We start from the raw sequence: 18,679 nt of genomic DNA on the forward strand, positions 1-18,679 counted from the left end.
TGGTTCACTGGCAGGAATACTGTTACTGTGATGATGATTATTCCCATTTACCACCTATTAGAATGTGAGTCACTGAGAGGTCAGACTGTCCCTAAAGCCCAGTGTTCCTGAGCACTCAAGGTCAAGTTCAAGGGACAGCAATCAGGTGTAGGGACAATGGCAAAAACTCAATCCTTTGAAATGAAGAGAAAGGTTAACTCCCAGGAGATCACTGCAAAGTGCATTTTGCTATCTTCAACGTATCACGTAGCTTGGGAAAAGAAATTAGAGTGTCAGTGCTAACATGACCCCAGGCTCTTGCCACAGCGGCTGTCCTCCCTGAGAACACAGACTAAGTCTTTGTTCGTATTTATACACCCCTCCCCGCTCCAGCCTAGCACCATGCCTTGTACAAAATAGGTGCTCATCAATGACATTCAGGGTCTGCCAGCTTAAGAATAAGATAAAATATAAGACGATATATGAAAAGAATCAGCACATAGGCATTGCTCAAAGCAATTCTTGCTGATATTATTATTGCTCTTATTTATAAATGTATCTGCATTATTGATAAGCAGGTTCATCGAAACCCACACAAATCCTTTGAAGCAACAATTTCAACCTCTTTACCTCCCAAGGCATCAGCTCTGTTGTGAGTTTGAGTTAGTATTCCTAACCTTCATATGTAGATGTGAGAATAAATGTCCATCCACTCACTCATTCATCCATTCAACAAACAATTAGTGACCACCTGCTATTTGCCACATATTGGAATATACGTGAGGGAATCAAAGTTGATTAAGAAACAGCCCCTGTAAAATGCAAAGGCAAATCTGTTGGAGACGGACAAGAAATCCAGACAGACAGACTGTGAATGAGAGAATCAACCTACGGAATGAGAAAACATCAGTGGATGCCACCAGTGCTGGTGAAACCCTGGGCGAAATGACTATGACATGGGGAACATTTTCCTTACCTTTTCTGCAAGCCAGCCAAGATGTCTGATCTCTCGGCTCCCAGCAATGCCTGTTTGCCCCAGCTGCTCTCTGACCTCGGCGATCACTTGGGACAGCAGGTCACTGACGTTGGAATGGATAGCACTGAACCAGGCCTGGGCAGTGGCTGAGTCCTTGCTCCTAAGGATCACTGTGTGCTTAGCATCTGGAGAGTGGACTTCGAGCTGCCTGGAGAAGCAGAGAGAAGGGTGAGAACGCTCCCTGGCCGATCCTGCTTCCTCGAGTCCCGGAACACAGAGGTGAACGAATTCTTTACTCTTATTTTTAGACTTTGTCAGTTTTGCATGGTTTACCTTAATGGTCTTGTCATTCATTCACTCATTCATTCACTCACTCATTCATTCATCCACAAATATTTATTGAGGGCCCAGACACTGGCTGGGGGGCATAGATATCCAATCACCGTGTCACTTGAATTAAGAATGTTTGGTTTTCCTGTTATTGAGCTGACTGGCTTATTTGTAGTATCGTATCAGGACTTCGAAACTGTGAACCGATATTAACTTTTACCTCTCAATCCACAGAGTATTTTAATAATATACTTATATCCTTACTGCTGCTGGCAAGAAGTAGATCAAAATATCTAGCCACACGCTTAATCCTATTGCTCATTGTTAATTGTGAATATTTTTGAATCAAAGATGGCCAGACTCTGCCTTCTTTAGGAACCCTGACTGTGGCACATTTTCTTACCACTTATCCTTGGACATCTGTAGTGAAGGAGCGAAACGGCCTAGAAAGGGTTAACGATGAGGAGACGCACACACTGCGAGTGTTATGTTTAAAGCCAGCACCAAAACTTATGCCAGAGCTCCAACTGGACAACCAGAGATACAGAGTGAAGGATCTGAATACTGTAATTGAGGTAAAAAGAGGAAATTCTAGACAAATATTTTTTTTTACTTTAAAATTTTATTTCGAAGGACTTACAGGTTAACGCCACTTTGCAAAAATAGTACAGTGGTCTGTGGATACCTTTCGAAAACTCAGTTTCCCTCGATGATGGTTAGATTTCATATAACTATAATGCAATATGAAAACCAGGGAACTGACATTGGCGCAGTGTAAGTGTATCGTTCTATGCCGTTGCACCACGTGTAGATGCTAGATGCATGTAACTGCCACTGCAGTCAGGGTACAGAACTGTTCCATCACCACAATGCTCTCCCTCTCTCTAGCGTTCATAGTCACGAGTGCTCCTCTCCTGATTGCCATCCCAAATCCCTGGCAACCATTAACCTGTTCTACACATCTGTAATTTTTAGACAAATAATTTTTATTGTGGACAGAAAAAATACGTTTTATTCATTCATGTATACATGCCAGTAAATGGTAATTTATTCATTCATGTTTGCGTGAGAAAGATATAGAGATGGGGAAATTCAACGCTGAATAAAATGATCCATTTATTAATTTCCTTTCATCTCTTAATAATTATGCTACCTTTCATTGAGTATTTACTATCTGCCCGGTAAAATGTTAAATCATCTTTAGGTTATTTTATATAATTTTCCTAACAGCCCTCTGACTGATATATTAATTCCATTTAACAAAAGGAAAAACTGAAATTTGGAGGGAGGCAAAGAGAAGTAATTCATGACAGGCCACACAGTTGACGACACTGGGATTCAAACCCATGTTGGTTAGGCTCAAAAGCCCATGAATTAAATATTGTATTATGATGTCTCTCCTTAGACTGGACAGCTTCCAGCAGGAGAGCGCCATTGTCTTCTACAGCTGTTTAAAGTCATTGTCACCAGCAAACATGCCCCAAAGTGTCCTACTTCACTCCTGTGTTTCAAAATAACAATTCTGCAGATCACCTGACAACCAGAAATCCCAAGTAATCTGGCTTCATTTACATTTGAAACCAACTTTTCGGAGTGAGTGAAACTTCTTACCCATAAACTTAAACTATAGAAAAGGAATGATGTAGAAAGTGGAATGTATCTAGTGGAGTTTAAGCAATAATTAGCATCTTTTTATAAGAAATTTGCAAAACAAGCCTTCTCATGGAGACTCCAAAGGTTTTATGTGATGAGACAGGGAATTCGTTCGGTGACATTTGTCCTCATCCAGAAGAAAAAAATCTTGGGCTTCTTGGGCACCTCTCAAAGAAATCGGCGGTCAGCCTGGGGTGAGCTGGCCTTCCCTCCCGAAGTTCTTGCTCTTCAGTAAAGGTGCACAGCCAGAGACAGACCAGCATTCTCAGAAAGCATTAATGAGCTCGACTTGCTTTTCAAATTTCCTACCGATGTCTATTGTTCTAGGAATTTAAAACAGGTGAATATTTCTTTTATAATATTTTCTTTTGAAGATCTGGATTTGTTTTTAAAGAAGTGACAGCTTGGGAAGCAGCCACTCCCCAGGTATCACACACACACACACACACACACACATGCACACACACGCACACACACAATGCCAACAAAAAAGAAAGGAAGAATATTTCCTTTGTTGGGTTGCCAGCACATCCCCAGGGGAAAGCTGACTTGTAAACAGAGGTACAGGCTAGTGACGGGGAGGCCCATTTTCCCCAGGTTTTAGACAGTATTTATCATTATTAATTTCTAAGTAAAATTTTAAGTATAACATATAGAGAGAAAAGTGCACAAATTGTAGCGTGCCGCTCAAATGTATTTTCGCAAAGGGAACGCATTCGTGTAACCACTGCTCAGATCAAGAAGCAGAGTATTACACACATCCCAAGGGACCCCTTTCACAGTACCTTTCCAGTTATTATCCCCCAAAATAACCACTAGTAGGATTTCTCACCATGGATTACTTTTGTCTCAGGCAAAAAGGATGAAGTTTGTTTGTTTGTTTCTATTTGTTGTCATTGCCTGCAGTATAGGAACGATCTTGGAATATTTCTGAGGCCCAAGGCTTCTTAGTGGTGGTTCTCATGGTGCAGCCACAGATCAGCAGCAGCAGCATCACCTGAGAACTCCTGAGAAATGCAAATTCTTGGTCCCCACCTTGGACCCACTGAATTACAGGTGAGGCCCAGCGATCACCCTCCAGGTAAATCTGATGCAGTTTAAGTCAGAGAAAGGATACTCTCCAAGTTCATAAGGACAAGCGCTGAGCTTGGTTTTTCGCCAGGGCTCCCAGTGGCTGAGGGGGACACGCTGAAAGGTGAACTGACCTGCCCCAGTCGGTCTCAAAGAAAGAACACATTGGACACAAAATAGAGAGGCCTGTGCTTTCTAGAGACAAAAAAAAAAAAAAAAAAAAAAAGAAGAAGAAGAAGCAGGCATTCTCATTCAAAAGTATTCCTTGGAAACTTGTAAATTTTTTTTTTTTTAATCATTTAAGTAAATACGGAACCTGGGGCCCCATCCCTGACCTATTGAGTAAGAGTTTCTAGAGGCCGAGGCCTGAGCATATGCTTTAAATGTTCCACAAATTACATAGGTTTAGCATCATGGCAGGCCTCTCTTCAAGGCCAGGCGGAAACACCCCTAAAGAGATATGCTTACAGCCGATCGTCTCCAGGAGGGCAACACACAGAGGGCTCCTGAAGAGTGTATTAATAATCTACTGTGGAGTAACAAATTCCCCTAGAATCAAGTAGCTTTAAACTTCAAACACTTGTTACCTCACGGCATCTGTGCATTATCGAATTTGGGAGTGGCTTAGTCGAGTGGTTCTGGCTTGGGGGCTTCCTGTTGCAACAGTGATCCTGACTGGGCTGAGGATCACTTCTCAGATGGGGCACTCACATGATGTTGCCATATGGGCCTCTCCAGGGGCCGCTTGAGTGCCTTCATGACATGGCAGCTGGTTCCCCCCCAGAAAGCAAGAAGGAACTACGATCGCTTTTAGGACCTGGTCTCCAAAGTCAAATACCATCACTTCTCACTCATTTTTCTTGTTAGAAGTGAGTCACTAAGTCCAATGTACACTCATGAGAAGGAGAAGCAGGCTTCACCTCTTAAAAGAAGAGAATCAAAGAATCTGGGAACATATCCTGAAACCACCACAGAGAGAGGCTCTGGATGAAGTAAAGCTCTGGAAAGTCTGTCCCAAATGTAAAAGGAGACCGTTGGGGCTGAGAACCGGCAGCCTCTAAAGAGCTTATAGATTTGGATGAAGGAGATCATTCTTTCCGACTGAGCTGCAACTCCAGGTTATAAAGTCAGAGAGACTGTGCACTCAAGATAGGGGTCAGTGACACCAGGAGGGATGAGAAAGTGCCTCTCATTAACAGCATATAGGAGTAGCATGAAACCATGAAAAATGATGGGTGTTAAAAATTGTTGGCTGGTCTGGCACAGAAGAGATTATTTGTACAATGAATAAATGAAAGCATTCAGTAATCTACATTCACTTCTCCCTCACCCCTAAAGAACTCAAAGGGGAAGGACAAAAAGGGATATAGACTTTCCTTTCAATACCAAATGAGCTCCACTATCTAAAGCAAACAGTAAGTAGCTAGTGGTACTAAAGTCCCCAGAACCTCTGAGTGACGACTGAAGATTGTAAACAAGGTCAAGGGGGTGGTTTTTACATTTATTACTTAGCACATCACCTAGCACAAACCTCAGATACACACACGTTAGCCTCATTTGTCATTTAATCACATCTTACCAAAATATGATGCAGTGCAACAAACTTTTTAGAGGATTAGCAACAGAGAAAGAAATTCCATTTCCGGAATGGCTGTGTCGTGGTTCTTCCAGCAGCCCATTATCTCACCAATTCAAAGCATGTGTGCCAGGAAGTACTTGTTAAGCATATGGATTTTTTTTTTTTTAATTAAATCTGGCTCTAAGATTGGTTGGCTATGAGGCCTTAGGGAAGTTACTTGACCTCCCTAAGCTTCTCTCTCCTTATCTGTAAAATGGCTCAATACACTCACCTCTCAAGATTACTGGAAAGACTGCATGAGATGATACATGCATGAGATGTCATAGTGTCAAGCTGATCTTGATCAATTCTAGTTTAAGGTCTAGTTTCCAATGAATAATCTTCTCAAACTCGTGTACAATGAAATGGCTGTGGTCCAGTGAGGTAGGGAGAGTCTTCCAGGGTGTGCTTTGGTCCAATTCTTTTTCAGAGTCTTTGGACTTGGAGGAAAATGCAAGCCCCAGGAAAACTGAAAATGTTACACAAGGACTATTTCTAACATCTTGGAATGGGAAAAATAACTTTGGGGAGAGATGCTTGAGTCTTTTGTGAGACAGTGAAAGATCTGGGGCAAACCTGATAATACATCTCCCCTTATTCCATCTACCTCTTTGTTCTACCTAAAAGAGCTCTCTGAGGAGCCAGCTCAGGAACACAAATTGATATGATTATGGCCATAACTAGAGCTACAACCATCTGTTGAAGCTCCTTTGCTTCCTCAGCTGCCTAACCTAACCAGTGACTATGGGAATGAAAAGAGTTGAGAAATGGTTTCAACTTTCTAAAGTATTTGGCTGACAACCTACCCCCAAAGAACCATTTTGTAGGGTCGAATATTTCATGTAACCCATTCTTTCAAAAATCGGTTTCCACTCTAATAATTACTTCATCAATTTCTAAGTGTATGGAAGGAGATAAAAATGAGGAAATGAAGGAAAAAGAGGGGAGGGAAGAAGAGAGAGAAAAATAAGCAAAACTCAAGAGTGGAAAAATAACTAAGTTGGTGTGTGAAAATGCCGCTGTGGCTGGGTGATTGAAATCGTTAAAGTCAGGGAACCAAAAATGCCTAATACGATGGAAGTGAAAAAGGCGCAAGGCAGAACCCTGAGAGCAGCATCCTGTCCCTGATGTAAAATGATCTATGCGAACGCTCGGAAATGTGGGGACTATGCCTGGAGAGGTATATGGGTGGGTTGGATTAGGAAGGAAATTGAGTGACAGGAGGACAAGATTAGAAGGGAGACTTTTCATTGTGTAACTTTGTATCTTCTGAATTCTGCCCCGTGTACATCCATCACGTATTACACAAGAGGAAGGGGAGAAAGAGCAGAAGACCTGGACTGTTGGTTAAAATAACCTTGTCTCAGGTCCAAGCTCTGTCATTTGTAAGCTAGGCTGCCTTCTGGACACCTGCAGTTCTGTCTGCCCAGCTCCCATCCCCCGCTTCTGGTAACGGGCTTTACCCCCATTCTCAGTCTGTGTGGTTTGGGGGCTTCATGATTTGAGGGTTGTAAATGTGATGCTACTTGGACAAAAGAGAACCAGGCTCAGGATTTCTGGATTAGTCATTTCTGGATTGTTTCTTTTCTCATCATATATACTGAGGGGTCTGATATAATTATGGATCTGCTGATGGCCATCTGGCCAGCAAGAGGGGAGGGTCTGCCTGCAGATAAAGCCGACCCGGAGAAAAGTAGAACTGAGAGCTGGCAGACCTGGATCTAGTCGACCCGACACTCAGTATATCCTCATACTTTACTCCTATGTTCCCTTTCTCAGTTGGGTTATTGTCAAATGCAGCTGAAAGTCCTGACTCATACACTGACCACAAATAGGTCACTTAATTTCTGTGAGCCTCGAGTTTCTTCATACCCTATAAAAAAGGGATGATGATGATGATGATGATGATGATGAAAGTGATAATGATTATAATGAAGTTGATAATAATAACCTTCACGATTACTACAGCATCAAATGAGATCGCAGTTGTAAAAATGCTTCGTGACTTGTAAATCTTGTTGTTAGTAGTTGTCATTTATGCTTTTGGCATTTTAAGAATCTCCTGTTGGCTCAGTAATTGGAAAAAAGAACGTAAGTGAATACAATGCTTTCGTATTGTATTTTGTATTGTACTGAAGCTCTCTCTTAGCTATGCTATTAGTAAAGAGACAAGGCATGCATACTGAAACAGAAAATCCCAGTAAATCTCCTGGGTTACGAATTAAAGTTGGAGACATGCAGTGATTTCTTTGCAAATGAGCATAAAGCTACACTGTGTTTGCAAGTATTTCAGAACACTCAAAGGCATTTAGCATGTGTTGGGTGCTGCCAGGGGTCCCCAAACCCCAGGCCGTGGACTCCTACAGGTCTGTGGCCTGTTAGGAACTGGGCCGCACAGCAGGAGATGAGCAACAGGCCAGGGAGTGAAGCTTCACCTGTATTTGTATCTGTTCCCCAGCGCTAGTATCACTGCCTCAGCTCCACCTAGGATCATCAGGCATTAGATTCTCGTAAGAGCACCTGTCACTGGTGCCAAAAAGGTTGAGGACCGCTGCAGAGGAAAGGAGAGTACATGGTCCCTGTCCCCAAGAAGCTCACCAGGTGTAGTAAGTTGAGTAGTATCCCCTGACCCTAAATTTATGTCTACCCAGAACCCTAGAATATGACTTATTTGGAAATAGAATCTGCAGAAGTAATTAAAGCAAGGACAGAGGTGAGAGCCTTATCTCATTAATCTACCCGCTGGATTAGGGTGGATCCTAAATCCAATGAGAGTGCGACTATAATAGACAGAAAAGATACACGGAGACACAGGAAACAGCAGGGTGAGGAGGAGGTTCAGATTGGAGCGACGCCTCCACAGGCCAGGGAATGCTGAGGATCTGACCGCTAGAAGCCAGGAGAGAGGCAGGTGATGGTTTCTCCCTCAGAGTCTCCGGGAGCAACCAGCCCTGCCAACTCCTTGATTTCATACTTCCAGCCTCCAAAACAGAGAGGATAATAAATTTCTGTTGTTTTCAGCTTTCCATTTGTGTCCACTTTGACATGGAAGTCCGAGAAAACTAATATGCCATGTAACTACCTTCCCGCGCACAGCTGAATGGGGACTGTACTGATGTTCAAAGTACATGGATGCTTAAAGTAACGTGTAAGATGCAGCTCACTTAGAACTGTGGCAGTCATGCTTCCATTTCAGTTAAAAAGGCTTCTCCTTGGCGAAAACAAACAAAGAAACAAAAAATGAAAACATACTCTCATCAACATTCAATCTAGAAAGAAAAAGGGAGCCCTTCTCAACAAGGGACATATATAAAGCACCTGGAAGCACCCTGACACGTAGTAGGCCTACGCTCAATAAATCAGAGTGCCTTCCGCTACCTCTTCAGCATAAAAAAAAAAATCGAGACAACTTATTCGCTAGTTGATGAGTCCTGTATTTCTGGAACTGAGAAAGAGCGGGGAGGGAGTAAGGGGGCAATAAAGTCAGGATGGCTGATTGGAGCTATTTTCAGCTGGGCCAGTCTTTTATAACTCCTATTTTGTTCCCCAGTTGAACTGACCATTGCTTGATGAATTGTGTTTATCTGTAGTTCAGCGATAAAGTTCTCTTTTAATTCCCCGCTGAATAGAAATATTTAGGGCAATGCCACAGCTGTGTTTATTCTCACACTCCACCACAGTTATGTAAATACTGCCTATGGAACTATTTCTGATAAAGGCCCATACCAACCCCGAGGAATTATACGCTCACTCTAGATGTCTGCCAAGATGAGCAGTTTCGATCCAGCTTGGCACAGCATATGAATGATATCACAGCTTCTCAGAGATCATTTGGCAAACCTCACAATAAAAGAGTAATTTTCTTCCCCTCTCACTCTCTCAAAAGCTCCTGCTGAGCCAAATAATATTTCCCAGCATTCTCGACTCCCCGTTTAGAAACACGAAGCTAACACATAAACCTGACACACAAAATTGATAAATAAAACAAAACTTGCAACCTGGTAACAAAGGTTTCAAGCGACCTTTCCCTTCCAACCTGAAGCTGGAGAAAATGCAGATGAAGGTTGTGGGAGGCTGGGCTGGGGACTGTGGGCTTACAGCAACCTCCGGGAATCGAAGGGAGTTCGAAGCGCATCACAAATATGTGATTCTTATTGTTGATAAAAAATACTTCCCAACAAAGATAAGGCACGTCATTAACAGTGGCTATCTCTAGATAGAATTTTGAGGTATTTTTATTTCCGCCTTTCGGCTTTTCCATAATTCCCAATTTTTTCGGCCATGTAATTAGAAAAATATTAGAAAAAGAAGTTTAAGAAAATGAATGTTCGTACACCTTTTCAATAATGTCATCGGTGAAACGAGTCACTAGGAAAAAATATTTTTACGTGAAAAAGACAGCACTAAAGAAAAACATAAGATTCTTTTCAAAACCCCAAATTGATTGTAATTAAAAGACTTTAAAAGAAAGAGAAGATAGGTAATGACAATATTCACAATGAGGTCCAGTACTTGTCCTGTGAGGATGTAAATGCCACCACTAAACACGTTCACTTTTCTCATTGTCTTCTGACAGCCATCCTATGAGGTGAATTATATCATGGTGCCCACTTCACAGATGGGAAGATGACACCTAACAGGGGCCAGCTCATCCCGTCTTCCAGTCAGTGAGAGGCGAAGCTGGAACTGGAACCTAAGTCCATCGGACCCCAACGCCTGTGTCTTAATCATTATGAACTCTGTAGTAGGATGTTTGTAAAGTGTGGTATGTTGCTTAAAAGCGTCGGGAACATTTTTCACGTTATTTGCTGATCAGTATCTTTCAACACCCTTCCTGTGTATTTGGAAAATTTTCCAAATTATAAGTTGAGCTTCCCCAAGGTAGAATCCAGAATCCAAGTTCCTAGCTTTCCTCGCAGCTAGGGCACAGAGCCACTCGCTGAAAATGGCAGTTCTGATGGAGGCACTGTGAGGAAATAAATGTGGATGGAATCCATCTTTTGTGAAGTATGGCGGTGGAGGCATCCAGCTCTTAACGGCAACAGTGGCAGAGCTCGGCCAGTCTCGAGATGTCACTGGTGCAAACTGAGGCAGTTGTGTGGGCTGTGGGATGGTTAAGTGGTATTTTCTCTAGAAAAACCCTCACAACATGGTTGGGTGTTGAGCTTCTTTGCCTGGCTCTCTGTGAGTGCCTTAACATCCTTAGCCAGAGTTGATTCTATTACCTGAAACTACAATCCTCAGCTAAGAATGCAGATTTGGCAATCTGGTAGCCATGATGGGAGCTAACGAGATCATCTCAGGAATGTGTCAAGTGTGAGCAGTTAATGGAAAAGAAGTCAGAAAAGGTGTTCTGCTGTTTTTCTCAAAATCCCATTTCAAAAACAGGTCATGCATGATATAGTATTCTGCTAAGCTCTGAGGGAACCTGACATATCGCTCATGTTGGCTAGGATTCAGTTTTTCAATAACACATAAATTTACAAAATATGTGAAGAATTTCAGCATGTCGGCCTTTCCTAGGGGAATGATATGGTTATCAAAGTTTTAGAAAAAGAGTCAGCTAATGTCAAACCAGAGAAAACATTTTGTCTTTCCACTGCACTCTTCATCTGTATTTTACAAAACATTCTGTGGTTTGACTTTACTGAACTTATTTATTTTGTTTGAAAAGCCATCTAAATATACATGGTGCTATGCAGGTCAAATAAATGTTCATTCGTCTATATTATCTTAGTACCATACACTGACAAAATAAACAATCCACCCAAAGTCCAATCCAGAGCGTAGAGTCTGAAGACCAATTTCTTTTTTTAATGAGATTATTTTGGGCTAGAATTTAGCAAATAAAAATATAAGATGACCAGTTAAATTTGGCTTTCAGGTAAACAACGAAGAATTTTTTAGTGTAAGTATGTCTCATGTAATATCTAGTGGTGGAAATGGTATAAAGTACGTGGATTAAAAAAATGTATAGAAAATAAAACTGATAAGACTTCATGATAGGTTAGCTATGGGGCGGTGGAAAGTGTCAAGAAAGTTGCCTAGGTTTCTGGCTTAGATAGCTGGATGAATGACAGCGCTAATTACTCAGATAAAAAACTGAAAATGGTTCAGATTTGGCAAGAAACATTATGAGTTTGGATGAATATCTCCATCTTCGTTTAGGTGTCCTATTGTAGTGTAGACATATGCCAGCTACTCAACAGTCTGCTTATTCTATAGCTATTATGTCTTAATGGCATCGACATTGTCCCAATAATCTGAGTTGGATGACCCGATCATCCTTGATACCCCCCCATCCTCTTCTCTCAGTCCCCATTCAGTCTCCCAGTTTTATCTGTAGTATCTTGGGAGTAGTATCTCCCCTAGAAGAGCTGAGCAGACCGTAAGTTACCAAGTTTTCTCAGTGGAGCTGGGACAATTACTTATTTAGGAAGGGATATAAATTTTATTTTGTTGGCCAACCTTGATTGGTAGCGATTGCCTGAAATGATGTCTGGAAAAGAAGCCTGAGGTCTCATTCTGGGTCCAGCTAGGGAAACTGTCATCGTCATTTACTGATGTCTACCAGGGGCATGGGACTGGGGACTGGCAGCACTCGGGATGTCTATTTGACATTTCTAGAAAGTATTTTGACTTGTCGCTCTCTAGAAATAGGCCACCTCTACTTTTCCTGATTGCCTGATCCTTGGAGAATATCCTAGCTTTTGGTCATCTGATAATTTCTCCTACAAGGCTTATCTCCCCCACTAGACTATAACTTTCTTGAGGGGCATGATCTATACCAGAATTACTTTAATATCACTCTCACTGCCTGATACATGGAAGTGCTTGCTGGGCTCAGTGGAAGGATGGCTTTGTCTACTGTTAGAAGCCTGTTCCATCTTTATGGTGGCTCCTTGTCTAGTTAAGTTTCCACGAGTGTTTCCCTTTACATTTTTGTTTTTCCTTCTTATTAGAAGGTAATCCTTTAAGTTTTGAATAATGGCATTGAAAATTCTATGGTACAAATTACTTCAGATTTTTTAAAAAATTATTTTTATTTTTATTTTTATTTTTTTTTTTAGGTCTAGTTTCTCCATTCAAAGTACTTCAGTTTTAATTGATAAGCTTAGCGTATTAAATAAGTCAAACATGTTTTAATATCCCATGAAGCTAGTTTCCATGGATAATGTGCAATAGTGGTCAACTCAGAAATGCCTCTTTTATTTCGTTTTATTTCATTTTAGACAATTTGCCACACGTGATTTTCTTGGGCTAAAATAATCAATTTCTGATCTGTGAGCCTTACCCAGATTAGATGTAAAAATGGGCAGCCTTGCAAATGTGCAAAGCAGAGTAAAAAAGATGACATGGAAATAAAGCAACTAAGAATATTAATTTGAAGTGTGTGGGTATCTGAGAGGTAAGAACAGTAATGGATGCCGTCTAGCTCATTTATATCAGAGTTTCATGTAAAACACTAAGATTTATTTGTTTGACTCATTTGTAAAATCTTAGATGCCTTCTCATTGGTTAACTTATCAAATTACTTTTCAAGGGCCAATACCTGACACAGAGGGTATCAGGCCCATGAGGGGAAGGGGAACTCAGCACAATTATGGTTCCTATCGTCCCTGAGATTACACTCTAGCAATCTTGGACAAGCCTGCACTTTCTTAAGTATTCAAATCACATGAGAAATTCCTAATGTGAGAGAATAATGTGTATCTGTTTTAGGAGCAGAGTATCTTTAATTAAATTCTCAATAAATTACTGAAGCAATAATTCACTATGTGAAGTTGGCAATTGCTTACACACAATAATAGTACTCCACCAGTGCCAAACCATCGCTCGTTCATTCAGTTTTAATTTCTACTAAGTCTTTCTTTACAGGGAGAGAGGAGAAGAAAAAGGGAGAAGAGCAAAAACATTGTATCTCTAAGGCTTCTATATAAATAAAGATGTGTTAGCTGTGGAAGGCAGCACATTAGCCATTAATATCCTTCAACAAGGATTATTAATAGCCACCACCCAGTAGAGAAAAGGGTCCCGAAGAAGAGACATAAATTGGATGGGGCAGAAAGAATTCGAAGAGGCTCTACCACATGAAAGAACCAGAGCAACCAGGGAATTTGGGGGCAGGAAGTGGAAAAGACCACAGGCAATTTTGGTTAGCAAAGGAGAACTAGATACAGAGGAAAAGCAGAAACCAAAGTTATTCTAGTTAAATGCACGAACAAATAAATAATCAAAGACAGAACGAGCGACCTACAAGGAAGGTGGAGGTCATCTAATCCAACCACTCATTTCAAAGGTGAAAAATCTAACTTCTGGAGAGGAGACGTGATTGAACCAAGGTCCCACATTATTCAACCTAGAATCTAGACTTCTTAACAACCACGTTTATACCAATTCAAAGAATGGAGAATTCATGGTGTGCTGGAAGCAAACTTAAATTTTACTTTAAATTTTCCAGAGACTGGTCCTAAATATGGGGCTAGTAGCTTTTTCTGTATTTGAAACACTCACTACAGTACTTTGTAGATATTTTACTGTCAAGGTATTTATGGAAATGACAGCCTTCTAATTATTTTCTCTGTGAAGCCTTGGCTCAATGACACTTTCACCTCTTTTGTAGATAGCAATAATCATTTTCATTACTTGAAGGATTTAAACAAGCACAAACAAATAAATCAGCTCTCCACAAAATTGCTATTTTTAAAAAAATCTATATCTGAACAATCTAGACAAGTTTCAAACTGTCATGCAATTCTGTGCTGGTTGCAAGAGAGGGCGAAAATCAGAATAATGCAAATGTTCATCCCAACTTTCCAAAGGTCAAACTACATGAAATTCAATCTTCCACATTCTTATAGTAAATGCCAGGGGACTAAACAAGTTGGGAAGAGTCGATCTCTCTGTGAAGCAGCAAAGCTGTAAGATTTGTTTAATTTTGTTTTAACTTCATTCATTTTTCTTTTTTTTTTTTTTAAAGAAAATATGCATTAAAATAGTAGAACTGGAAACTTGTTACAAATTAAGGAAATTTAGTCAAAGCTTTCTACTTCTTGACAAGCGGGTGTGTAGGGAAGAAGATGCGGGAGAGGTGCTGGCAGTGGAGGGGAGAGGACAACGCTGTGACTTCTGTGGCTGCTGGCAGGGAGATCTGAGTTCACGGACTGCTCAGAGGCCCGCCCCAGCCATACAGCCTTCCAAACGTGCCTGCGTTCCCTCCAGATGTAGGGGTCAATTGGTTAAACTTTACATCCGCTCTTGGGCAGTCTGCATGAGGGCTGCTTATCCGTTTAGCCTGGTCTGCTTTACGAAGACTTCAATATACTCTCTCCTAAAAAAGTAACTGAATGCAGCCAGATTGGGAAGTGGGTGGGGCAAGTAGAGATAACCTTAATTACACTTGAATCATTCATTAAAAATATTTATTGCATGCCTGCTCTCCGCCAGGCAGTCTGCTAGGTTCTAGAGACAGAGTCTGACAACATGGCCATGGCCTTCAAGGAGCTTTTTGTCTACAGGGCTGGAGGAGGAGTAATGGCAGACGAAGGATCCGATGACTGCCATCCGGGAGAGGCCATATCGCACAGTGGTTAGAGAGCCATTAATTGAGTCAATCAGCCTTGTCCAGGTACTGGCTATGCGCTGAGCAGTCTTGAACAAAAATCTCTCACCCTCTCTGCATTTCAGTTTCTTCATCTACAAACGGGAGTGGACTGAGTTATAACAAATATAATGCCTGGCACCGTGATGATCTTAAAGCTTACCTTTGAAGGAAGAAGATAAGTTGGCTAAACCAAAAAATAAAAAAAAGTAGCAGCTGAGAGGAGAGAACCCCAAGGAGAGGGGCAGCCTGGGTCGAGGACGAAAGTGGAAAACCACACTGCATGTCATGGAAACTGTGTGCTTCTTTAACGGCTTAGAGAATATATGGGAAAAGGTGGGCCAGGAAGTGAAGGAGCAAACAGGAAGAGAGCCTGAAGGGGACCCTCTGACAGAATTCAGTTTAAGCAAGTGACACGATCGCACTTGAACATTAGTGACATCATCCTGGAAAGATGGGATTGGAGGGGAGACTGGAGGCAAGGAGACCCACCGGGACATCTCTGCAGTGATGCGGCAGCAATGGAAATGCAAAAATAGAAAACGCTTTAGCTACTAAAGGTTAAAGTACAGCAGAGTCAGAAGTACATTCTATTTTGACCATTTGATTTCTGAATTAATACTTTGGGAAACTGTGTTCTCCAAATAGTGAATTCAAAATACCCATGCATAAATCCTAGATTCTGTTAAGCATGGGAGGAGTGGGATATAAAGATAAGTTGGATGTAGTCCAAGCTCTCTACAGCCCGATGAGGAAGATGGTACCCAAATAATTATAATACATGGCAGAACAGGTGTGGCATTAAAGAAGTATGGAGTATTCAAGGAACGCATGCTGGATTGTAAGAATCAGGAAGTACTTCAGAAAGATAAAGGCATGTGAGACAGGGCTTATGAAATAAGAGGATTTTGACAGGTGGCGAATGGAGGGAGGGCATTCCAGTCTGTGGGGACACGATGACTAGGACAGAGAGGCACAAACGCTGAGGATGTTCAGGAATAGCAAGTAGTCTAGTTTATCTGGAAAACTATTTCTATAACTGCATTTATTTTTTAAACAGTGTTATTTAAGTATAATTGACATAAACTATGTATTTTAAGTGTACGATAAGTTTAGATATACTAATACCCACCGTAAATCTCCTTCCCTCCATTTCTCTTACTATAGCTTAATTCGAATTATCTAGAATTTTAAGAAATGGAATAATAGTCTTTATTATTTTTTTCTGGCTCCTATACAACATAATTATTTTGCGATTCATACACGTGATAGTATGTATCAATAGTTCATTCCCTTTTATTGCTGAGTAGTAAGTCATTATATGAATATACCACCATGTATCCATTCACCTTTTGATGGACATGTGGGCTGTTTCTAGTTTTTGGTTATTATAAATAATGCTGTTATTAATATTTGCGTTTTTTTTTTTTACGGACACATGCTTTCATTTCTCTTGAGCAAATAGCTAGGAATGGAAGTACTGGTTCATATGGTAGGTATGTGTTCAACATACTAAAGAATTATGAAACCATATATCAAAGTAGCTGTACATTTTTCATTCCCAATCAGCAGTGTATAGAGGTTATAATTCTTCCATATCCTTATCAACACTTGATATGATCAGTATTTTCAATTTTATCCAGGTTAATGCGCATAGTGGTGTCTCATTGTGGTTTTAATTTACATGTCCGTAGTGATCAATGATGTAGAACGTCTTTTCATGTACTTAATTCCTATTCATCGATCTTCTATGGTGAAGTTTCTGCATAAATTTTTGCCCATTTAAAAACTGTATTATTGCTTTTTATTATTGAATTTAGAGAGTTTTTAATATATATTTTCTGGATACAAGGCCTTTGTTAGATATATGCTTTCTAAATGCTTTCTCCCAGTCTGTGACTTACGTTCTCATTCTCTTGAAAATACATTTAATTTTAATAACATTCAATTTTCGTTTTTTTTTTCTTTATGGATTGTGCTTTTGGTGCCATACCTGGAACATTTACTTAACGTAAATTCACGTTAAGTTTACTCATATTTTCTTTTAGGAGTTTTAAACTTTTAAGTTGTGATACATTTGAACTAATTTTTGTATATGGTGTACGGTACAGATTTCAGTTTACTTTTTGCATTTGGATATCCCGTTTTTACAGCACCAAGTGTTAAGAAGACTACTCATTCACCACTGAATTGCCTTTGGATTTCTTCTCTTGAATTCAGTTGTTCATCCATGTATTAGTCTATTTCTGGACTCCCTACTATGTTCATTGATCAGTTTGTCTATCTTGATATTAGTACCCCACTGTTTTGATTACTGTAACTTTAGAAAAAATCTTGAATGAGGTAGTGTTAGTCTTCCAATTTTGCTTTCTTTAAAGCCATTTGGCTATTCTAGGTCCTTTGCATTTCCATATGAATGTTAGAAATCAGTTTGCTAATTTGTACAGAAAAGCCTGCTAAGATTTTGTGGGTTATGGCATTGGCCCTACAGATTGATGAGGGGATAGTTGCCATGTTAACAGTATATTAACAGTATACAGTCATTCCTTTCTGTATATCCATATTTCTATTTATTACTTTCTGCCTGAAAGACTTTCTTTAACATTTCTTATAGTACAGGTCTGCAGGTGATGTGTCCTTTCAAGCCTTTATGTGTCAGAATGTCTTTTTGTTTTTGTTTTTTAATTCTAGATAATGCTAAAATTACCTTAATGTTTGGAAGGTATTTTCACTGGGTACAGAATTCTAACTTAACAGGTTTATTCTCTTTTGGTACCTAGAAGTATTGCTTGACTATCTTCTCATTTGCATTTCTTCTAATGGAAAATCAACTGCTGCCTTAGTCTGTTTAGGCTGCTGTCACAGGATGTCATAAACTGGATAGCTTATCAACAACAGAAATTTATTGCTCACAGTTCTGGACTCTGGAAAGGACATGATCAAGGCACTGGCAGATTTGGTGTCTAGTGAGGACCATCTTTCTAGTTCATAAATGGCCATCTTCTTACTGTGTCCTCACATGCTGGAAGAGGCCAGGAGCTTTCTATGTCTCTTTTATAAGGACACTAATCCCACTCATCAGGGCTCCACCTTCATCTCCTAATCACCTTTCAAAAGTCCTGCCTGCTCACGTCATCACACTGGGAATTAGTTTTCAACGTGTGAATCGGGGTAAAGGGGGAACACAAACACTTAGTCTATAGCAGCTGCTTTCTGTTTGTTTCTCTCTATATAATGTGGCCTTATTTTTGGCAGCTTTTAAGATTTTCTTTTTATCACTGGTGTTGAGCAATTTGATGATAATATACATTGGTGTCACTTTCTTTCATGTGTGATCTTATACATAGGGCTTATTAAACTTCTGTGGAGTTATGGGTTAATAGTTTTCCTCACATTTAGACAATTTTCAGCCATTGGTTTTTCAAATGGTTTTCTGCCCCCTTTGAGGACC

General features: G+C 40.4%; 1 protein-coding gene across 1 annotated transcript in view; it reads right to left on the bottom strand.

Annotated features, from left to right (window-relative positions):
- Window positions 1–18,679, bottom strand: part of SNTB1 (syntrophin beta 1) — a 214,005-nt gene that overhangs the window by 63,911 nt on the left and 131,415 nt on the right. The window contains exon 4 of the mRNA XM_011360823.2: window positions 956–1,163. Coding sequence (XP_011359125.1) covers window positions 956–1,163 — 208 coding nt within the window. The remainder of the gene's footprint in view (window positions 1–955; window positions 1,164–18,679) is intronic.

This window comes from Pteropus vampyrus, unplaced genomic scaffold, assembly GCF_000151845.1.
Source record: "Pteropus vampyrus isolate Shadow unplaced genomic scaffold, Pvam_2.0 Scaffold59, whole genome shotgun sequence".
Taxonomy (NCBI): Eukaryota; Metazoa; Chordata; class Mammalia; order Chiroptera; family Pteropodidae; genus Pteropus; species Pteropus vampyrus.